This window comes from Macaca nemestrina, chromosome 8 (assembly GCF_043159975.1).
Source record: "Macaca nemestrina isolate mMacNem1 chromosome 8, mMacNem.hap1, whole genome shotgun sequence".
NCBI classification, from domain to species: Eukaryota; Metazoa; Chordata; class Mammalia; order Primates; family Cercopithecidae; genus Macaca; species Macaca nemestrina.
In genome coordinates, this window is record NC_092132.1 from 19,854,672 (window position 1) to 19,875,836 (window position 21,165).

The window sequence follows — 21,165 nt, forward strand, 5'->3', positions numbered from 1 at the left end:
AACTGGGTTCTTCCCACTTGTAAGGAATTTGTCTGAATTTCACGCCTACTATGTGGCACCTTGGACTATGCATTACTCATGGAATCCTTGCAGCCACAGCTGTATGGGGTAGATAGTATTCCTGGCATTTCAGTTATTACCACGCCTGAGGCATGGAGAGGTCACGTGACCTGTCTGGGTCACACAGCTGATTAACAGCTATAGAGCTGGGATTTGATACCAGGTCTCTCTAGCCCTAAAGTTCAAGATCCTTCCTCTTTACCGCCAACTCCATGAGGTGCTGGTGTTTTCCCCCAAAGGAGGTAAGGGTCTCCACCCAGATAGACTGACAAGATAGGGCTTTAATTGTGGGACTATAATATGAAAGGTGGACGTTGGCCAGGTGCGGTGGCTCACACCTACAATGCTAGCACTTTAGGAGGCTGACGCAGGCAGATTGCTTGAGCTCAGGAGTTCAAGACCAGCCTGGGCAACATGGAAAAACCCTTTCTATACAAAAAATTAGCCTGGCCTGGTAGCGCGCACCTGTGGTCACAGCAACTCAGGAGGCTGACGGCTGAGGCAGGAGAATCACTCGAACCCAGGAGGCAGAGACTGCAGTGAGCCGAGATTACACCACTGCACTCCAGCCTGGGTGACAGAGCAAGACTCCATTTCTTTTTTTTTTTTTTTTTTAAGATGGAGTCTCGCTCTGTCACCCAGGCTGGAGTGCAGTTTTATGATCTCGGCTCACTGCAACCTCCGCCTCCCAGGTTCAAGCGATTCTCCTGCCTCAGCCTCCAGAGTAGCTGGGATTACAGACATGTGCCACCATGCCTGGCTAATTTTTGTAGTTTTAGTAGAGAAAGGGTTTCACCATGTTGGTTGGACTGGTCTCCAACTCCTGACATCAGATGATCCGCCCGCCTCAGCCTCCCAAAGTGCTGGGATTACAAGCATAAGCCATCATGCCTGGCCTTGAGCAAGTTACTTACACTCTCTGGGCTTTCATGTACTTACCTGTAAAATGGGGCAAATAAGAATATCTTTGGCCGGTCACGGTGGCTCAAGCCTGTAATCCCAGCACTTTGGGAGGCCGAGACGGGTGGATCACGAGGTCAGGAGATCGAGACCATCCTGGCTAACACGGTGAAACCCCGTCTCTACTAAAAAATACAAAAAAAAATAAACTAGCTGGGCGAGGTGGTGGGCGCCTGTAGTCCCAGCTACTCGGGAGGCTGAGGCAGGAGAATGGCAGGAACCCGGGAGGCGGAGCTTGCAGTGAGCTGAGATCCGGCCACTGCACTCCAGCCTGGGCGACAAAGCGAGACTCTGTCTCAAAAAAAAAAAAAAAAAAAGAATATCTTCCCCACAGAGTTGCTGTAAAAATTAAATGAGACATGCTTTCAAAGTACCAAAGGCAGGGTGGGACAAATAGCAAGTACTTAATTCATGGGGGTTCCTATCATCATTATTATCGTCATTATTTCTTTTCTTCACTCCCAGTAGGCACAGGCCATCCAGCAGGGTGTCTAAGACAGACTGAGCATTAGGGGGCTGCCTGTGAAATGTCACCCACCAATTCTGTTCTGCAATGTAGAAGTGAAAAAAGACGTCAATCAGCAGGAATTTAGAACCCAACTTCAACACCAGCTACAGAGCAACAAAAGTACAAATACAGAACGAGCATTGGCCCCACACTGGCTGTTCTTTTCCCTCTTTCAAACTCAGCTCCCCATCTGTAAAACAGGAGGAGTGTAAACTAACCTGCTTCCCGGCCTCATCTGCCTCACCACAGAGAAGCCCTCCTGGTGAAGCAGGGAGCTGACGGCATGGTGTCTCCACCTCCCAGACCACACAGCCTCTTGGATTGGAGCTTGGATGAGAAATTCGTTTGGAGTATACTCAGGGCCTAACCCCTAAATCCCTTCCTTTTCAAACTGAGGCCAGGCCCTGCAGCCAGCGACATTTTTCCCAATTTGCTCTGGCTGTCTCCTAGCTAATGAGGCATGGCATGAAAATGCATGAGTGCATGGCACGTCCCCCAGACTGGCTCCCTGTGCTGTGGCAGACTGAGAGTGATGACTGCATGATGGAGCTGATGGAGACACTCATGTAGTCACTGATCCAAAGGTCAGACCTATGAGCTGATTTTTCAAAATGCCATGTCCCGTGTCGAGAAAAGTTTCTGACACATTCCATGGAAGCACCATGCATACTCACCTCATACCGCATTCTAGAAGGTCACTCAGATCACACCAACAGGCCCGGGAAGCTCGAGCTTCAGGTGAAGGCCTGAGGGTGCTGAGTCAGGAGTAGCTTATAGCTACTTGGTTATTAATGTCCCCAGTCTCAGCCTTAGTTTCCCCTGGCTGAAAAAGGGAGAAGTGCAAACTAAATCTCTTTTTAAAAATACACTTTTGGCCAGGCACGGTGGCTCATGCCTGTAATCCCAGCACTCTGGGAAGCCGAAGCGAGGGGTTTACCTGAGGTCAGCAGTTTGAGACCAGCCTGGCCAACATGCTGAAACCCCGTCTCTAATAAAGATATAAAAATTAGCCAGACATAGTGGTGGGCACCTGTAATCCCAACTACTTGGGAGGCTGAGGCAGGAGAATCACTCGAACCTGGGAGGCAGAGGCTACAGTGAGCCAAGACCATGCCATTGTACTCCAGCCTGGATGACAGGGCTAGACTCCATCTCAAAAAGAATAAATTAAGTAAAAAAATAAAATTTTTATTTTGGAATAATTTTTACAGTTAAAGAAAAGTTGCAAAGATGACACAGGGAGTGCCTATATCTATATGTACCTCATTCAGTTTCTTCTAAGGCTACCATTTTACATTACCACGGTGCATTTATCTAACTAAGAAACCAACATTTATGCATTATTATTGGACTCCAGACTTCATTCTGACTTCACTCATCTGTCCAGTAATATTCTTCTCTCTGTTGCAGGACACCATATTGCACTTAGCACTAAATTATTTATGCGCTCCACTCCCAGTTCTAAAAACAAAGAGCAGTAAGCCTTCACATTCACGGTATGTGCAATTAGCAAATGAACGCTGCGCTGTGCAACTTTGGGCAAACCACCTACCCTCTCTGAGCCTCAGTGTCTCTAACTGTCTTTAGCTACAAAAGGGGGATGATAACAGTACTGCATCAAGGGGTGCTGTGAGGTTATCACTTGCTAATAATTTATGTGAGGCACTTAGCAGGGCTCTTAGTGCATCATGATCACTCCCTTGGCAACTCTCCACTGGTAGAAATAATACACAGAAATCAGGTGTGACCCAGCATGCTGTACTCTCCCGAGTAAAACATCTCCCAGCGAAATGGCTGCTCCAAAAAGAAGACATCATGTTGATGGTGTAGCACATCAGACCCAGTGTGGAAAGCACATGGCAGAAAAGGGCAAAGATCTAAAGTCTTGCATGCCGGGGTTGGAGTTTCACCCCACCCCCACCCCCACTCATTAGCGGTGTGATCCTGGGCAAATTCTTCAGCCTCTGGATCTCAGCACCAACATCTGGCCAATTAGGACAAAGCATCCTCTTCACAGGGTGGCTGAGAGGGTAGAGTAAGATGCCTACTGCAAAACGTCTAGCAGGATTGCGAGGTAATGCTTCCAGGACCACTAAGTTGTTGACTGCAATCAAATCATCAGAGAATCAACTGAAATCTGATGTGGGCAGTTGCCAGGGGTTAGGAATGAAATCCTGCTCCTCTTTTTTGGAGGTGGTGGGGATCCTCCTTTTCCCAGTCAAAGCCATGCTGAAAAGCCAACTCCATAATGTTCATTGCTGCAATGCCCGATATGGTTTGGATATTTGTCCCCGTCCAAATCTCATGTTGAATTGTAATCTCCAGTGTTGGAGGTGGGGCCTGGTGGGAGCCGCTTGGATCATGGAGATGGATCCTTCATGAATGGCTTTGGGTCATCCCCTTGGTGATAACTGAGATCTTGCTCTGAGTTCACACAAGATCTGGTAGAGATCTGTTCATCTGAAAGTATGTGGCACTTGGCTGGGCAGAATCGCTCATGCCTGTAATCCTAGCACTTTGGGAGGCCGAGACAGGCAGGTCACTTGAGGTCAGGAGTTTGAGACCAGCCTGGTCAACATGGTAAAACCCTGTATCTACTAAAAATACAAAAATTAGCTGGGCGTGGTGGCAGGTGCCTGTAATCCCAGCTACTCTGGAGACTGAGGCAAAAAAATCACTTGAACTAGAGAGGCAGAGGTTGCAGTGAGCTGAGATCATGCCACTGCACTCCAGCCTGGGCAAGAGAGTGAGACTCCGTCTCGAAAAGTTAAAAATTAAAAAAGATGAGCAAATAAGAACCAGGCAGACTGCTTATTCACAGTCATACAGCAAAAAAAAACTTTGGAACTAGGAAGAGATCCTGGTCACAAGACTTCTACTTCTGTGCCCTCGGCTCTCTGACTTAGAGGTCCATTAGACTCTGAGCTGCTAGGGGATAGCCATCTATCCACCTACTAGTCCACCCATCCATCCATCCATCCACCCACCCACCCATGCACCCATCTACCCACCCACCAATCCATCCATATTGGCATGCATATGTGTGTATATATACATTAAAAATAGAAATGAGGCTTTGCTGTTGCCCAGGCTGGTCTCCAAATGGCCTCAGGTGATCTTCCTGCCTTGGCCTCCAAAAGTGCTAGTGCTGAGATTACAGGTGTGAGGCACCACACCTGGCCCACGTTGGCTTTGACAAATTTCTTGTGGAAGGCACTTTGCTGGTGCTGAGGAGCCAAGGGAGAACAAGACTGTCACAGTCCCTGACTTCTTGGAGCTTCCCATTCAGTGAGCCAGAACTGAGCCTCAGTCATCTATTTCCCAAGGGTCTACCACAATGTCTGGCACATGGTAGATGCCCAGTAAATGTTTGTTGAATGAATAATGGATTGCTCATCTTCCATAATGCCTACACATTTATAATTGACATGCTGGGTCATTTGAAGACGTTTGTGGAGCTAAAAATTCAGTATTTGTGTTTGTCTTGAACCACTTTCTCTCATCATTATTCTTACCAGGAGATGTTGTGTGGTGGTGTGTAGACAGAGCAACAACATTGGGCATGGAGTCCAAAAACCAAAGTTCATATCCCAGCTCTGAGCTGCTTACTCCTGAGTAGCTACTGAAAGACATTTGAGCCTGAGTTTTTTTCAACTTCAGGGAAATATTTGACTCGCCTGTTTCACTCATGTGCTGTGACTCCCTGAGGAGAAGAGAAGAAACTTCCAGAAAATGTGACATGAATAAAAGGCTATTGAGATGTTACTTGGATGACTTCCTCAAATGACAAGTGTGTTGAGGACACAAGGGAAAATAAAAGCAGCCAGCTTTTCAGCACACTCATTCTGACCTTATATAATCTAACTGGTTGCAATTGCCCCAGATTTGTTCCAACCTTAGAAGAGATTAAATGTATGGATTTGTGGTATCACATGTCATCCCAGCCAATCCTGACCCATATTTCTGTCCATCTGGTGCATGCAACAACAGTACAAAGGGGTGTTATAGCCTTAATTGCTTACAAGGAGTTTTGAAATGCTTAGATTAAAACCTCGGTGAAGTCCAAAGTATTAGCATCCTGAATGCCCAAGAAGTCACGCTGAGCCTCATCTGGGTTCACTGGAGCAGGAAACAAGGTCTGTTGTGAGGCCTGCTCAGGAACTTTGGGGCTTAAGGTCCTATTCAGGGGATGGCCAGAGACCAACCCCCAACTTCCGAGTTCCTAAGCTACCCAGGCGTTTTTGGCCATTTCCCACGTTGCTTTGAGATGATTTTTACATTTCTTAAGTTCCTGGGTCACAAGGCCTGAGCTGCTCTAACTTCAGTGTCATATGTCTGCTTTCCTGGGTGATCTCAGCCTGAGTCCTAAAAAAGGGCAATTGTGTCATCGCTAACTTCTGTCCGCCTCTTCGTGTGAGTCCAGAGTTGATGAGCTGGTCCTTATTCTAACTTATACAGGTTAGAATTAAAATTCCATCCCATGGTGGTTACGCTTAGAGCAGGCACCAGGCAAAAATTAAAAGAGGCAAGCAGAGGTTCCTGAGGCCCTCCCGGTGTTTTGCTTTCTAGATCTAGTGGTTATGGCTGTGTGTTGTTTGTGAAAATTCACTGAGCTACACACTTATATGTGCATTTTTCTGCTGTTACACTTTACAATGTGAAGTATTTTTAAAAATCAATCTGGGTGCAAATTTACTTCATTTAGACTAGATTCTGAAGTGAAGCTATAAATAGTTAAGCTATAAACTCAATAAAAAAAAAACCTTTTCCTTTCTCTACTTTTGTGATTCAAATTAATGTCACCTTAGTATTTTCCTTGCTTCCATTTCCATTTTCACACTTATGAAAAGAAAAAAGTAAAAGAAAGAAAATGCCTTGCTTGGCCGGACGCAGTGGCTCGCGCCTGTAATCCCAGCACTTTAGGAGGCCGAGGTAGGTGGATCACGAGGTCGGGAGTTCAAGACCAGCCTGGCCAATATGGTGAAACCCCGTCTCTACTAAAAATACAAAAATTAGCTGGGTGTGCTGGTGTGCGCCTGTAGTCCCAGCTACTCAGGAGGCTGAGGCAGGAGAATCACTTGAACCTGGGAGACAGAGATTGCAGTGAGCCGAGATTGCGCCACTGCACTCCAACCTGGACGATAGAGCGAGACTCCATCTCAAAAAATAAAAAAAAGAAAAAAAAAAGAAAATGGCTTGCTTAGCCATTTTAATTAAGTCTAATGAAGGGGGATTGGTTCACAATCGGAAGTCCCATGATGCCTTCAGAGATCTGTGTGAACCTCTGCAATAACAACATTTTGTTTTATACATGTGACACTGTTCTCAGGAGCAGCCATAGCTTTAACAAATTCTCAAGGGTCCGTGACCCAAAAAAAAGACAAGCTGATTTGTACAACTCAAGGTTAATTTATGAATGCTCATCTTCAAACGTTTCTTGATTCTGATTCTGCTATGAAAGAGTATGAAAAATAAAGAATGTTTCCTGAGTCCAAATTCAACCCAAAGTACGCAACAACTTGGTGTCACCCCGTGGGCTTCATCCATCAAAATAAATCTGCCCACCGAAACGAAAAAAGCAAATGGGTTCAAGTCTGCCCAAGGTCATCCACGATCCTCATCATCTCTACTTTTCCACCTTCCCCTTGCTGTCCACCCCCAACTAGACTATAAGCCCCGAGGCCAGAGACCTTTGCAACCTCTGCATGAAATTGCAAAAGGCAAAGCAGATTGAACTCGAAAGAAATTCACCACACCTATTTACGAAACCAGGTTTATTAAAATTTCTCTACGAGTCAGAAACAGCCATCTCACTGTTGACATATATACACGTATGTACAGGAAGAACCTAGTGTTTCTAGCGTTCCCGGCAGAAGCCCCTGCCAGCCCAGAGTCCTTAGTCGGATAATGTATCACAGATACAACAGTCGAGCAACCACGAGAGCGTTAGTGCGACAGAGGCCTCTGTCCTCCCTCTTCTCAAAGTCCCATGATTCTGTCAAGGTAATATTGCCAATAATCATTCACATTTCACGTGGTTTTAGACACGCAGGTTATTCAGACAGACACAGACAACGAAACAAGCCTCAAAGCCAGAACACAACACAACAAAACAAAACCAAACATAGGTATAAAAGGTAAAATATATGTACAAAGTACACAGTACGTGAGGTATACACGGCATTCTCACAATGCATGTTAGTAGTTTGCCTAGGCGTAGCCCTTAAAGATGACTGCCTGTTTTTGTGCCATTTATCAAAATACAGTATATTTTGTTTACCCGTTTAACCACCTGATTTCAGCACTGTCCAAGACAGTTACTGATATTTCATCTGAACTTGTTTTTTAATGAAAGTTGCAATTTCTCCATTAAGCTCTATCTTTTGTAGGGGAGTAAGTTTCCATCCCTGGACATACCTAACAGAGGCTGGATTCCCACCTACAAAAGAAGCTGAAGAGAGGATTTCTGCCTTGGGAGGTGGTGGAAAGAGGAAAGAGATTGGACCGGATGATTTTTAAAGTTCCTTCCAACTTTGAAGATTTGGGGTTTGCTGTTTCACTCCAGAAGCCGATTATACAGACGTATTCATAAACCACACATTTGAAATATTAACAACCCATCATGCAAAACCGCAGATGCACACACAATGCCAGAGGCGGACCATATCTGGGAGGGGTTGAAGTATAATTCTAGAAGTTAGTCTGAGAATCACAAGACTATCCAAAATTCACTCTCTTCAAAGCACAAAGATGTTTAATGTCTGCTCTTGGGAGAGGTGGGTGGGAGCCTCCTTATCCTTCTTCTTCTAGACAGAATGCTCCACCCTGAGATGGTCTTGGGGGAAAAGTAAAGGGTAGGTACTAACGTATTTGGAAGGAACTTAAAAAGCTAATAGTTTCCAAGCACTCAAATTATTTTTTTAAAATCTGGAGTCTCTCTGTCTGAGTTCAGAGTTCTGAAATCGTTGGGAGATGGGATCTTTTGTGATACTGTTCCACGTTCGGCTGGTAAGTGCTTTTATAGCTAAAGAGGGAAAGTGTCAAGGTCAGGGAGAAGGCATTAGTGCAGATGAGGTCTTGGCAGGAAACAGAGGAGAGTCTGGGTTCATGGTTCCGTCAGGCTCCTGAGCAACTTAAAAGTCTGCTCCAAAAACGGAGCAGAGTCATTGGTAAATGTGAGTGTGAAGAAAAGGTGAGTGTTAAGCCAAAAAAGGAACTTTCCCATCAGAGAAGCTGTGGTAACGTGTCTAGCTACCAAAGGTGAGTTCAAAGATGGCAGATTTATTGGCCCAATTTGTCACCCTGTTAAAAATACGGTTATTGCCCAAAATATGTCATTGTGCGATTTGCTTTTTCTCCCATTCGAATGCTCAAGTTTATTACACACTTGACCACCGGGTGTAAGATGTCCATACTCTTTGCCCTCCACAAAAGATGCGGCACTCCCAAATCCAGCAGAGATAGTTGGTGAGGGTTCCTTAAGGGAAACAACTTTGCAGGGCAGCCAATCACAGCCTATGCTGCTCAAATCAATAAAGTCACTCATCCCAACAGAGAAGAGGAGGCGCCATGCCGAGTTCAGCAGCTTTCATCCTGATGCAGTCATTGTCTGGTTGGTACCACGCCAAAGGGCCTGTCCATCTTTAGAAATGGAAATGCCAGGTGTAAGAATTATGAGGTTTCTGAGGTTTTGGGGATTAGCAGAAGAAGGAACTAATGTCACTGTCCTCCTGGTACTCTGGAACGATCTGGTCTGAAGTTCCTATTTCTGAGTCGATGTACCCAGGTTCCAAGACAGACTCAAACCAGGGGTGCAGCAGGATCTCGGGGGCAGTGAGTCTCTCGGAGGGCTCCCGTCTCAAGAGGCTGCGAATGAGGCACCTGGCTTTGGGGGAAATGTGTTCAGGAATGCAGAACTGTCCACGTCGAATTTTGGAGAAAAGGGCACTGGGGTCTGAGTCATGGAAGGGGTATCGTCCAACCAGAAGCGTGTAAAGCATCACCCCTAGGCTCCAAACGTCCGCAGCCTTTCCGGAGTACGTCCCGGTGGTGTTGAGGATCTCAGGGCTCACATAGGCTGGGCAGCCATGTTTGTCTGACAACGCATCATCTTCTCCCTTGATTATGTGTGTGTCTTCTAGACTTTCTAGTCTGAGCTGGGTTCTGCAAGAGAGAGGAACCAAGCCATTATTTCCACACCAGCTGCTATGAAAAACAAAGCCTTCCCAATAACAGCGCCCACAGGCACTAACAGCAAAGGCTCCAGGAATGCTATTTACCCCTTCGTCCAGTAAGCAGTGCCCTGCAACTACCGAGGACTCGTAATTTCACAAACCTACACAAACTGCAATAAATGTTTGCAAAGTATCGACAGAGCGCCTGGGGTGGAGGGTATGATGCAAAGCCCCAAATAGTATTCATAATGCTAGAGCTTATAAGAGATATCCTAATAGGAGTTACGCAATGTACTAAGTTCCCATTGCAGAACTGGGAGCCTGTCTCAGGGAAATGCTGCATTCTCTACAAAAGCTATCAGGGAAGAGCAGCATATCCTACGTCTTCAGGGAGGGCCTGCGCATCCTACAAGCCTGTCTTCTCTCTTATGACTGCCAGGGCTACCTGGACCCACACTGCATTACACAACATGGAGCCCAAAGTCACTGCTATTACACACAGGTCATCAGCGCTGGTGTCCGCACTGATACATGCACAGGGAGCAAACTTTGTCTACCTGGGCCCAGGCTGCGACAATTAGGGTGGGAAAGTTGCAAGGAATGTTAATTACATGTATTGGGGTGTTTAATTGCAAAGAACACTTTGCATGGACAGAGAGGTTATACGAGCAAACAAAAGTGGCTGATGGATTTCAGGGATGCAGGGCCTCTGAAATTCTTACATAGGGACACACACTCCCCAGTGGGATGGCACATCAACATGTGAGCATATTCACTCTACAGGGGGGGTCTCTGTTCAGGTAGCAACTAAAGTCTAAAAAACCTTCAGTCAAAGGCTCTCTTATGAAGCTGCAGGTGCCTCCTTATTCAAAACCAGCCACCCAAGTCTGGATCCCCCAAAGCCTAAAGCCATGTGGTAGGGAAGCTCCAATATCCGGTGACACCCTGTCTCTGCCTGCTTCTCTGAAATAGCCCTGTTTCAGTAAGTCACTTATGAAGTTAAACGCAAACATTTGGTACTGGCTGATGGGTCAATTCCTTTTCCTCTCAAAGGTCTGGTATTTTTTTTTTCCTGCCTTCCTGTTCCCTGGAGTGTAGTATACATGTGCTAACTTCAGTATGTCCTCAGCGTGACCTCCCTGTCGTTATGTAAAATACCCATTGGTTCTGTAAACGGAAAATATGACTCAACCCACACTGTCTGCCCCTGATTGGCTGCTACAGCACTAAAACCCTGCACCTGTGCTGGTTACACGAATAGCGTCAGCCTGACATTGCTTAACCCCCGGGTTGCCAAACCCCATGCCCATGACATTCGCCTGTGCAATGCAGGTTTCAAAAGCTAGTAAGGAGGTGTGTAAGGCATGTTTCAGAAAATGCATCACCATATCAAAGGAGCATGTTCCAGGAATTAGAAACTTCTTCATTGCAGTTTGCTTTGCTTTGCTAATCAGTGTGTTCCAATAATTATTGCAAGGTCAGATACAAAGTCATGCTTTATGACAGCTCAACCCTGTACAATTTCATATGTTCTGGAGTCAAAGGTAAAAATGCACAGGTGAGATAAGCCCACTTCTTACAACAAACTCACTCACTCTCACCTCTGCAATGTTACAGCCTTACTGCTCGTAATCTTTCCACAAGGGATGTGGCTGGCTCTTAAACTCAAGTGTGGTCTATCTCATGCGGCTTCCTGAATTCTCTAGCTAAAACCTCAGCTTTGAATCTTAATGCCTCATTACTCTCTTATCAAGCTCATCTTGTTCTTTATGAAGTAAGCTATGATCTATATTTAGCAATCCATCCTAGCCAACTTCCATTCTATTCAACGTGGCTATTTTCTGAAGACGGATCCAAACGAGATGTCTAAAAAGTCACCAGAGAATGTGACGTTACAGAGAAACCAGCCTGGGATGGGACAGGAATGCTGTGTGAAAGAAGAGGGTGGAATTCTGCATATATGACAGTCTCACTAGCTCTGTGAAACCTTCCAGGTACAAAACGACACTTGGCATAAGCAAAGGTTTGAACACTTCCTTCAGAAGGCAATATTGTAAAGGGCAGTTTAATATTTGTACCCCAGATGACTGACCTTTCTGACAACAATGGACCTGATCCTGGGATAGGAGAGGAAGGGCACCCTGTCAACACGTGCCATCCCATAGAAGCGTCACAGTGTCCCCAGACCCCGTCCAAGAGAATGTAAAATAAACCAACCTTAGCTGTGACTCCTCAGGAACAGAAGCTCTAAATACTAAATCTGGGACATATGAGCCCTTGACTTTGTTTTGCACCAACACACAGCACCTAACTACACGACCTGCACCTTCACTTTGGTTCCAAAAGGCCACAGGAGAAGCCATGGCGGCCGCTCACCTCTCCTCCGTGGAGAAGACGAACTTCCTAAGCTTCAGGTCCCCCAGCACGACGGCTGACTGGTGGCAGTGTGCGACGGCAGAGACAATCTGCTTGAAGAGCCGGGCGGCTTCCTCTTCCCGCAGCCTCTTCCGGCTTCGCACATAGGAGTGCATGTCCCCAAAGTCCTTCTCAAAGAAGACGTAGGCCTTGGTTTCCCCAAGGATCACTTCCACAATGCCGGTAATGTTGCTGTGCGATGGCAGCTGGATGTAAGGCCTGATTTTGTCCTGGTAGTGTTTAATGGGAAACACCTGCAGAGAGAAGGGGGCCCATTTAGGGGGCTAGAAAAGCAAAGGCAGCCTCCCAAACCCCTGAGGGAGCTGAGCAGAAGTTCTCAACCTTTGGGCTTAGAATGTAAGTTCCATTCACCTACTCCGTTTCCTCTGCCACCTTACCTCGGCCCCAGCTGCCCCCGACACCTTTAAAACCAGTAACACCTAGAGCTCTAGACTTGCAAATACCCAAAGGGTTACCCGCTTTCACACAGATCATTTGAAAGAACTGTCTCCTTTACATGTTCCCATCTTCCATCAGCTCCTGAGAGCTAAGCAAACCCCCCAACATCTGTGGCCCTTTCCTGTTTGCAGGCCACACTAGTGAGTGGTTGATAGAAGGAAGCCCCTGGCTTGTCCAGCAGCTGAAAAGCAGTCCCTGGACATGCATGTGTCTCCTGCAGACCCAAAGTGCTCAGCACAGAAAGGGCACAGAATGTGGTGACTCTGCAGCCTCCAAGGGGAAGCAGGGGCCAGAGAACATGCAGAGCTGTCATTAATCAGAAGGAACAGATGACTTGGAGGGGGAGTCTGGGACAATGCAGCTTTAAGCAACCTGCCTACAGTCCGACTCAAGTGTAAGTAAGCCGCCTTGAGTTACAATTCTCACAGGAGGGGTAGGGGATCCTGCGAATCGGTTTTTGTTTGTTTACCCCCCACACCCGACCCCACCCCTAAAAATGAGTAGCATCTCCTCTCTTCTAGGAAGCTGGCTGATCTCTTTAGAGGCCTTTTGTTTAGTCCAGTTACTCATATCCTAGACTCAACTGGAAACGGTGACACACGGGCTGTCACCATCTGGATTCAGCTATTATCTGCTCAGAGGAACTGGAAGGGGTTGCACAATGGCCAGACTCACCCCACCTCTAAGAGGCCTGGCTGCTCTGGCACCAGCTAGAAAAATCCCCTGCTGCCCCCTCCTCCCACCCACCCCATCCCACCACACACATATGCTTGTCCCAGAACAGCTCTGAGCCCCAGCCACGGAGAAGAAAAGGGTTTTATCTCCCCCTATTAAACTGGGCTTGATCATGCGTTTGAAATTTCATTCGGGTTGGGCAGTAGGTGGCAGCAGCGAGCCCCGGGACGGGGTCGGGGTGTTGGGAGTGTCAGGTGAGTTGCGGAAAACCCAGAAGCGACTTAACTGGGGGCTGATCCTATCTTTCGGGTGAAAAGGAGCAGCCCGAGGGTGCTCTGGGGTGCCTCAAGCAGGGGTGTCATGCTCGCATAAAGTAGACTGTGGGAATGTTCTGCGTCTACCCGCGCAGGAGGAGGACCCGGCGGATCCTGTTTCTAGGAGCTGTGTCTCCTCCTCCTGGATGGGATCCCTACGTTCAAAGGAAAATCGCTGGCTGGAAAATAAAGTGAATCGAAGCGAGGGTTCCTGCCCGGTGTGGGCTTTTCAACATTTCTACTCCGAGCAGATTCCTCCGCCTCGGGTGGAAGACTCTGGGACTGCTCCCTTGGGAGGTCGTGTTCTAGTCCCAGCGCGAATTCAATTCGGAATCCCCAAGGCAGGAGCCGGACACAGTCTTCCAGCGCTCTTACCACCTACAACTGAGCCCGGGTGCCGTGCAAACCCGGCAAGAGAGATGCCAGCTGCTTCAATCTCCTAGGAGGCACCCACTGCAGGGCGTCCTTCCAGGACATGGGGTGGGGGGGGCGGGGGGTGGAGAGCGAGGAGAATGAGAGAAGGGGAATGGCATGGCCCTGGAATCCATTTCAATTCCACAACTTATATGGAACGCCACGCGCTACACTGGGCGCTAAGGAAAGGAACAGAAAGAGAAGGCCACTGAACACTACACTTCCTCTAGGCGCCCCCATTATACCACTCCATGGGAAACCCCTCAATCCACAAAAAGGTGAACCTGGTCAGATGGCGTCTTATCTGACCCCATCTACTGATCTGCCCTGTGCCCAGCCCAAGCGTTGGCCGCACCCCAAGCACCTTTGCCTACTACCCCGTCCTGCGCCCCCGACCCCAGCCGGGTCCTGGCCCGGGAGCGCCTACCTTGCAGCGCAGCTCGCGGCCAGTGTGGATGCACAGCGCCCGGGACACATGCTCGCGCTCGGCTAGGGGCAGCAGCAGGTAGTCGGCGATGCGGCTGGGCCCCGGCGCGCTCCCGGAGCCGCCGCCGGTCCCCGGAGCGGCAGGTGGGGGCTGCGGGCTGCAGGGCGAGCCGGGGGGGCTGAGGTAGTCCGGGGGGCTGGAGCACTCGGAGAGGCGCGGGCACTTGGCCGCCACGGCCGCCGCGTCGTCGGCGTCCAGCAGGCGTTTGGCCGGGACGCCTCGGGCGGCTGGGAACAGCAGGGCCGGGCCGCGGGATTGCGAGGCGCCGCTCATGGCAGAGCGCACGGGACCGACCCGCATCCCGTCCTGGGCCGGGGCGGCCCCGGCTTTTTAAGTCCCGGGATCCGCGCGGGAAGACGCTGCGGGCTTGGCGCCGGCTCCGCGACTTCTTCCAGCCGGCGGGATGGAGTTTGCAGACTGCTCTTGGCTCGGCCCCCACTAGGGGCAAAGCAGGAGCCGCTCCCCGGCGCTCGCGTTGCACGCGGGGACCACGCTGGCTGTGCGTCCGGGGGGCGGAGGCCGGCTTGGGTCCCCGGATCCCCGCAGGCAAGGGCTCCAGGAGCCTCGCTGGGGGCGGCCGCCACTATTGTTGCCTAGGCTGCCGACAGTCCGGGAGGCAGAGGCGGCGGCGGCAGCGGCCAGCGATCCCGGCTTCCCGAGCCGCGAGGACAGGATTCAGTAGGCTCGGCGGAGCCACGAAGCAAATGCACTTCCCAAAGCGATGAGTCTCGAGCTAAAGCCGGGGGAACTTTTTCGCGGCGCTCGGGATCCTGCGCGCTCCTGGGCTCCGGGCGTGTAGGAGAGCGAGCGAGACGCGCTCAGAGAGAGTGACTGTGAGTGAGTGTGAGCGCCGCACCGATCCCGGCCAGTGCACTCCTCCTTCTCCTTTTCCTCCACCTCCTCCGCCTCCCGGTGACTCACGCTGTATACACACACACTCACAGGCCGGGCTGTGTAAACAGTTGGGAAGCCGGGTTGTGCAATGAGGTGGCTGCGACGACTCCGGCCTCGCCGCCCGGCGAGCAGTCTCCGGAGCGGAGGGAGGAGACTTGGGGGAGGGGAGGGAGAACAGGAGGTGGGGGGAATGGGGGTGGCCCGAGGGCTGGGGATGCTCGGGGCAGCGCGCGGTCGGGCACAGGTGGTGCGTCCCGGGCCGGCCTGGGCGCGCGCACACGCCCCCCGGGCTGGGCTGGGCAGGAGGTGGCGCGCGCCCTCCGGCAGGCCCCCAGCTCGGCCGAGAAGCCGAAGGAGGGGGCGGAGGAAAAGTTCCCGTGACGTAAGGGTCCGGGGAAGTGGGCGGGAGGGGCGGGGCCTCGGGGAGCGAAGCGACCGCTGATTGGTGCGCGCGCCTCATTCACAGCAAGCACAATGGGCTGCGGGCGTGAGGCGGGAGCGCGCACCACGGTTCTGTGCACCCGCCGCCCGCTGCAGCCCCGCGGCGACGCCTTTCGCCCCGGGGATACCCCCACCGCCCAGCGCCTGGGGAGCTCCAGTTGGAGCCGTGGGCGCCGCCGAGCCCCGGCTGCAGCCGGAGGAAGGAGGGGGATGGGGAGGTGATGAATTCCAGAATCAGTCATTCACCCCCACGCGGTAGTTCCGGGGAAGACCTGTGCGTGGTAGTGGATGTGGCTTTTTTTTTCTCTCTCTTTTCCTGCCCCCTCCCAGCTCTAATCCCCAGCGTCTGTTCGCTTCCACAAATAGAACCTTCTGTTGGATGAAAGAAAAGCAAACACTGGGCCTTCTGCGCTGCCTCCACCTCCACGCCCCCCCAACCCCCCCGCGCCTGCCGCCCGCCCGGATTGCACGGAAATAGCTTCTCCAGGCTCCCGGGCCGCCCCTTCGCGGTGACTCGCAGAAAGAGCTTCCTGAGCCAGGGCCGGTGGGAAACAAAGGATGTGGGGAGCGGGCGGAAGGGGCCCACGTGGCTCTCGCCAGATTCCTGCTCCCTCCCCAGCCTCCACACGCGCCGCAGGGTCTAGGGCCTGAGTGCCAACCCGGGTAGGTGGGTAGGCTGGTGGAAGTCATTCTGGCCACTGCCAGAGATACCTCCTGCACCCGGGCAGCCCGCGTGATTTGGGTGAGCGTGAAAGTTGTGCGTGAAACAACTTGGAATCTGTCATTTTTCTTTCTTGAATGAACCAGTTCAGGTTGGAGTCCCTGGGCACCCAACAATATAACTATTATCAGAGAGCCCGTCCTTGCACTTCTACTAAATACTTAATTTTCTAAAACCAGGTCGAGCCCCAAGAATAAATCATTTTCCTTATTAATTCTCCATTCACTCAACAAATACTAATTAAGCATCTACCAAGAGCTAAACACTGGGAATTAGAAGATGAAAATTAATAATAATAGCTAACATGAATCGAGGCCTACAATGTGTCAGACACTGTTCTTAGCACTTTACATGTATTACTTAAGTTTTCCAACCACACTGTGGGGTTATTTTTTGCCCCGTTTCACAGGGAAGAAACTGAAGCCTTAGAAGGATGAAGCTGCCAGGCACAATAGCTCACGCCTGTAATCGCAGCATTTTGGGAGGCTGAGGTGGGCGGATCACCTGAGGTCAGGAGTTCAAGACCAATCTGGCCAACATGGTGAAAAGGCGTTTCTGCTACAAGTACAAAAATTAGCTGGGTGTGGTGACACGCGCCTGTAATCCCAACTGCTGGGAAGGCTGAGGTGGGAGAATCACTTGAACCTGGGAGACAGAGGTTGCAGTGAGCCGAGATCACACCACTGCACTCCAGCCTTGGGGACAAAGTGAGACTTAGTCTCAAAAAATAAAAATTTTTAAAAAGAAAGAACAAAAAATGAAGTTACTTGCTACGGTTAAGTAGCTCATAAGGGGTGGTGCAGTCAAGCTCCTAAGCACTTAGGGCGACTCAATTTGTAGGGCAACACAGGAGTTGGGGAGGACTCTAGAAGGCCTTTGACCTGGGAGATGTGCAGGGATTGTGAGGGAGTTGCTCAAGGCTGAGTATGAATGGTGGGAGGCCAGGCCAGGCAAGGGGTGTGCGGAAGGGCAGGGCTGGCAGGCCACAGGAACTACAATGGTGGTGGGTGCTGAGCCTGCAGAGGTTGCCTGGGACAGTGTTGGGAAGGGCTTGAAGGCCATGTAGCACTTGGTCCTGTGCCCAGAGGAGAGCCCACTGAAGGGTTGGTTGGTTTGTTTTGAGACAGAGTCTCCCTCCGTCACCTAGGCTGGAGTGCAGTGGCCCAATCTCAGCCCACTGCAACCTCTGCCTCCCAGGTTCAAGTGATTCTCCTGCCTCAGCTTCCCTAGTAGCTGGGATTACAGGCGCCCGCCACCATGCCTGGGTAATTTTTTATTTGTAGTAGAGATGAGGTTTCACCATGTTGGCCAGGCTGGTCTCAAACTCCTGACTTTATGTGATCCACCCACCTCAGCCTCCCAAAGTGCTGGGATTACAGGCTGGAGCCACCATGCCCGGCCCCACCTACGTTTTTTTGTCTTTGAAGATTATTCTATTCCAGAATTTAAGATCCACTGAGCTGCCAGCACTTGAATGGCAAACTCAGCATGGCCCCTGAGCATCTACCTCCCAGGTGTGTGCCTCCTTCTCTGCCTCTTCTGAGAGAAGGGCATGCCACCATCTACCCAGCTCCACCCACCCAGGGGCCAGGATCACAGGCACTCATTGCAGGGTCCCCTTTGAATCTGCCTTTTTCCTCTCTCCCACAGCCCACCCTAGACCTGTGAGCTCTCAGTGCTGCACCCTGCCCCACACTGTTCAGCTCCCTGGGGCTGGCCCTCGTGAGCTCTACTTCCCAGGCTCTCTTGCCCATTGGCTTCCAGCCCAGTTTGCCCAGTGGGAGGCCGGGGAGGGAGATTGGAAGGCAGGCGGAAGAAGAGAAGGCCCAGGCTACTCTTTGCTTCCGGCAGGTGGCCACACCTCCCCTGGGGTGACAGAGGAGGCAGCCCCTCTGCATGGCTGCTGCGATGTGCTGCCCAGATCTCGCTGCCCAACTGGAGGATCTATTTCCCTGGCTGCTGGGAGTGCCTATCAGGAGCTGTTTTGGAAATTCCCTTGACTGAGAAGAGCCGCTTTGCCGGAGGTCACACTCCCTTCCCAAGGGTCCACATCCAGTGACCACTGATCATGGAAGAATAAACGTCCCCTTGTCCCAACTTGGGCCACCTCTCCAAGGCATCCCAGCTTCAGAGCTCCCAGATTGGGTCAATTGAGGCCTTCCTAAAATTGCATCACAGCCCAGCTTTTTCCTCTGCCCAATCCTGTTCCTTCCTCCCCCTCTTCCCACAGAATCCCCTAATAAACCTCTTGCAGGCTGGCCTGCATCTCAGAGTTGGTTTCCTGGGGTGCTCAACCCATGGCACCCCCTCTTCATGGTCCGAGCTCACTCCAGGGACTCTGGCTTCTGGGAGCAGGTGAAACCGCCTTTGTCCCTCCAGCTGTAGGGTGGCAGCGGCTTCCAGATGTTGCTAATCTCTGGGTGACCCCCTGCACCATGTTTTGTTCTGTTTTGTTTCTGCCCTTTCTATACCTTTGTAACTAGTTTTCCACATAAATTCTTTCCACTGAACTTCCTTGCCTAAGTTCCGTGTTCATGTCCAGACCCTGTCTAATAGAAACCCTCTCCCTTCCCCATGTCCGGCCCTCTCTCCACTCCCATAATCCTAGTTCACAACCTTCCCCTGGATTCCTGCAGTAAGTTCTCAATGGAGTCACTCATTCATCCCTTCAACAAACACTGAGCCCCTACTTGGTGCCAGCACCCACTAAACGCTGGAGACACAGTGATGCACAAAACACAGTATGTCCTGTATCCCCTTGATCCATCCCCCACACAGCTGTCGAGTCACTTTCTTAAAATCTGAATGTGATCATACAAGGCACTGACCTAACCCTTGCAGGGACCCCACCCCCAGATAAAATCCGAACACAGCAGTATGGAAAAGTAGGCCCTCTTCCAGGCCCCACTTTCCTTCCAAGCTTCGCCTTTCTTGCCTCCTCCCCTCTGTCCTACCCATGCCAGCTCCTGGCAGGGCCCCAAACTCATCTATCTGCCAATTCACACCTCTGCACTTCAGCCTGCACTGTTCCCTCCCACTGGAATTCCCTCTCTTCCTTTTCCAAGGAAAGGAACTCTTACTCATCCTTCAAAACACCATTCGGACTTCCCCAGCGCCTGCAGTCAGATCTCAGTGTCCTACCGAATGCTGTCGAGTCCTCTGTCCATCTATCTCTCACCACCCTTTCCACGAAACTCTGTTCCCAGAGGGCAGGGGTTGTGTCTTGTTCATTTGTGTTCATCCAGCCCCCAGTCCAATGTCCATTATAAAAGAGGGACTTAGGCCAAGCACAGTGGCTCACGCGTATAATCCCAGCACTCTGGAAAGGCCAGGCAGGTGGATCACTTGAGGTTGGGAGTTCGAGACCAGCCTGGCCAACATGGTGAAACCCCTTCTCTACTAAAAATACAAAAATTAGATAAACATGGTGGTGGGCACCTGTAGTCCCAGCTATTCTGGAGGCTGAGGCACGAGAATCACTTGAACCCAGGAAACCCAGGTTGCAAGGAGCCGAGATCGTGCCACTGCACTCCAGCCTGGGAGACTGAGCGAGACTCCATCTCAAAAAAAAAAAAAAAAGAGGGGCTTAGTAAGTGTCAACCAAATAAATGCACTCCAGGGCAGAGGGTCACCCACAAGGAGAGCCTGAGATAACAGATGGAGAGGGAAAACTGGCCTTCAGACAGACAAGGGCTGGAGAGCAGGGCACGGATTTTGGGAGTTAGACGTCTGGCCCTGGAGAGGTAATGGGAGGTGGGGTGTTGGGGAAAGCAGGGACATAAGCTTGTGGGGCTCCCAGCCTGCATGCTGGGGAAGATGGACATGGACCTTTGGCAAGGTCTGAGATCAGGCAGGCAGAGGCACAAGGCAGCTACAATTGTCTTGATTTCTTTGCGGAGGGCTTCCCTACTGGTAAAATGTGGACTGAACTTCCCTCAGACTTTTCAGATACTCACTTGAGGAAGCCAGTGGCTCTTTATGAGCCTCGGTTGTCTCGCCTGTGAAATGGGCATAATAAAGGCCTGGTTTTCCTCTCCTACACAGTTTAGTTTTGTTTTGTTGTGGAGATGGGGTTTCATCATGTTGCTCAGGTTGATCTCAAACTCCTGGGCTCAAGCAATCCTCCCACCTCAGCCTCCTAAAGTGCTGGGATTACAGGTGTGAGCCACTGAGCCTGGCCTCCTCCCCTACACAGTTCTTAATGGAAACGAGGAAGTATAAATACGTGGAAAGTACTTTCGGATCATCCAGCCAGACGCTAATGTGGGAGATTATCAGGTATGGGCGTGCCTTGATTTTGAACAGTATTCATTTCATCAACAACTATTCATTAAAGACTTGCTATATGCCAGAATTGAAGAAAAAAAAAAAAAAAAAAAGGCCTGTACTATGAAACTCCAAATCAACAAATACAAATATCGAAATAAATAGGATGGTAATTAGGAAGTCATTCTTTCCATATTAAAGGGTCTCTACCAGGTGATGCCCTTCACAAGCTCCTGTGGTTCACTTTTGATGAGGCCTGAAAGCCAGACTCACCACTGATCGTGCATGCGTGTGTGTCCTGTGTAGCCTCGGCATGATGCTCAGCTGATGCTGGATGCTCAGTACATGTCCAACTGCAAGAAAATTGACTTAACTCT

The 21,165-nt window shown here is 50.4% G+C and overlaps 1 protein-coding gene across 1 annotated transcript; it reads right to left on the reverse strand.

Annotated features, from left to right (window-relative positions):
* Positions 1-7,287: 7,287 nt before the first annotated feature.
* Positions 7,288-15,556, reverse strand: LOC105467970 (tribbles pseudokinase 1). Its single transcript, XM_011717815.3, has 3 exons — positions 14,407-15,556; positions 12,079-12,371; positions 7,288-9,691 (listed from the first exon to the last, which is right to left on the reverse strand). Exons 1-3 carry the CDS (start codon positions 14,764-14,766, stop codon positions 9,226-9,228), a joined length of 1,119 nt encoding a protein of 372 aa, XP_011716117.1. The 5' UTR covers positions 14,767-15,556; the 3' UTR covers positions 7,288-9,225.
* Positions 15,557-21,165: the final 5,609 nt, after the last annotated feature.

Excerpts from the sequence above, each read along its gene's own strand:
- LOC105467970 (XM_011717815.3), bottom strand. The coding sequence starts at position 14,766 with ATGCGGGTCGGTCCCGTGCGCTCTGCCATGAGCGGCGCCTCGCAATCC. Across the intron at positions 12,372-14,406 it reads GCCGCGAGCTGCGCTGCAAG|GTGTTTCCCATTAAACACTA; the intron begins GTAGGCGCTCCC and ends TTCTCTCTGCAG. Across the intron at positions 9,692-12,078 it reads GTCTTCTCCACGGAGGAGAG|AACCCAGCTCAGACTAGAAA; the intron begins GTGAGCGGCCGC and ends TCTCTCTTGCAG.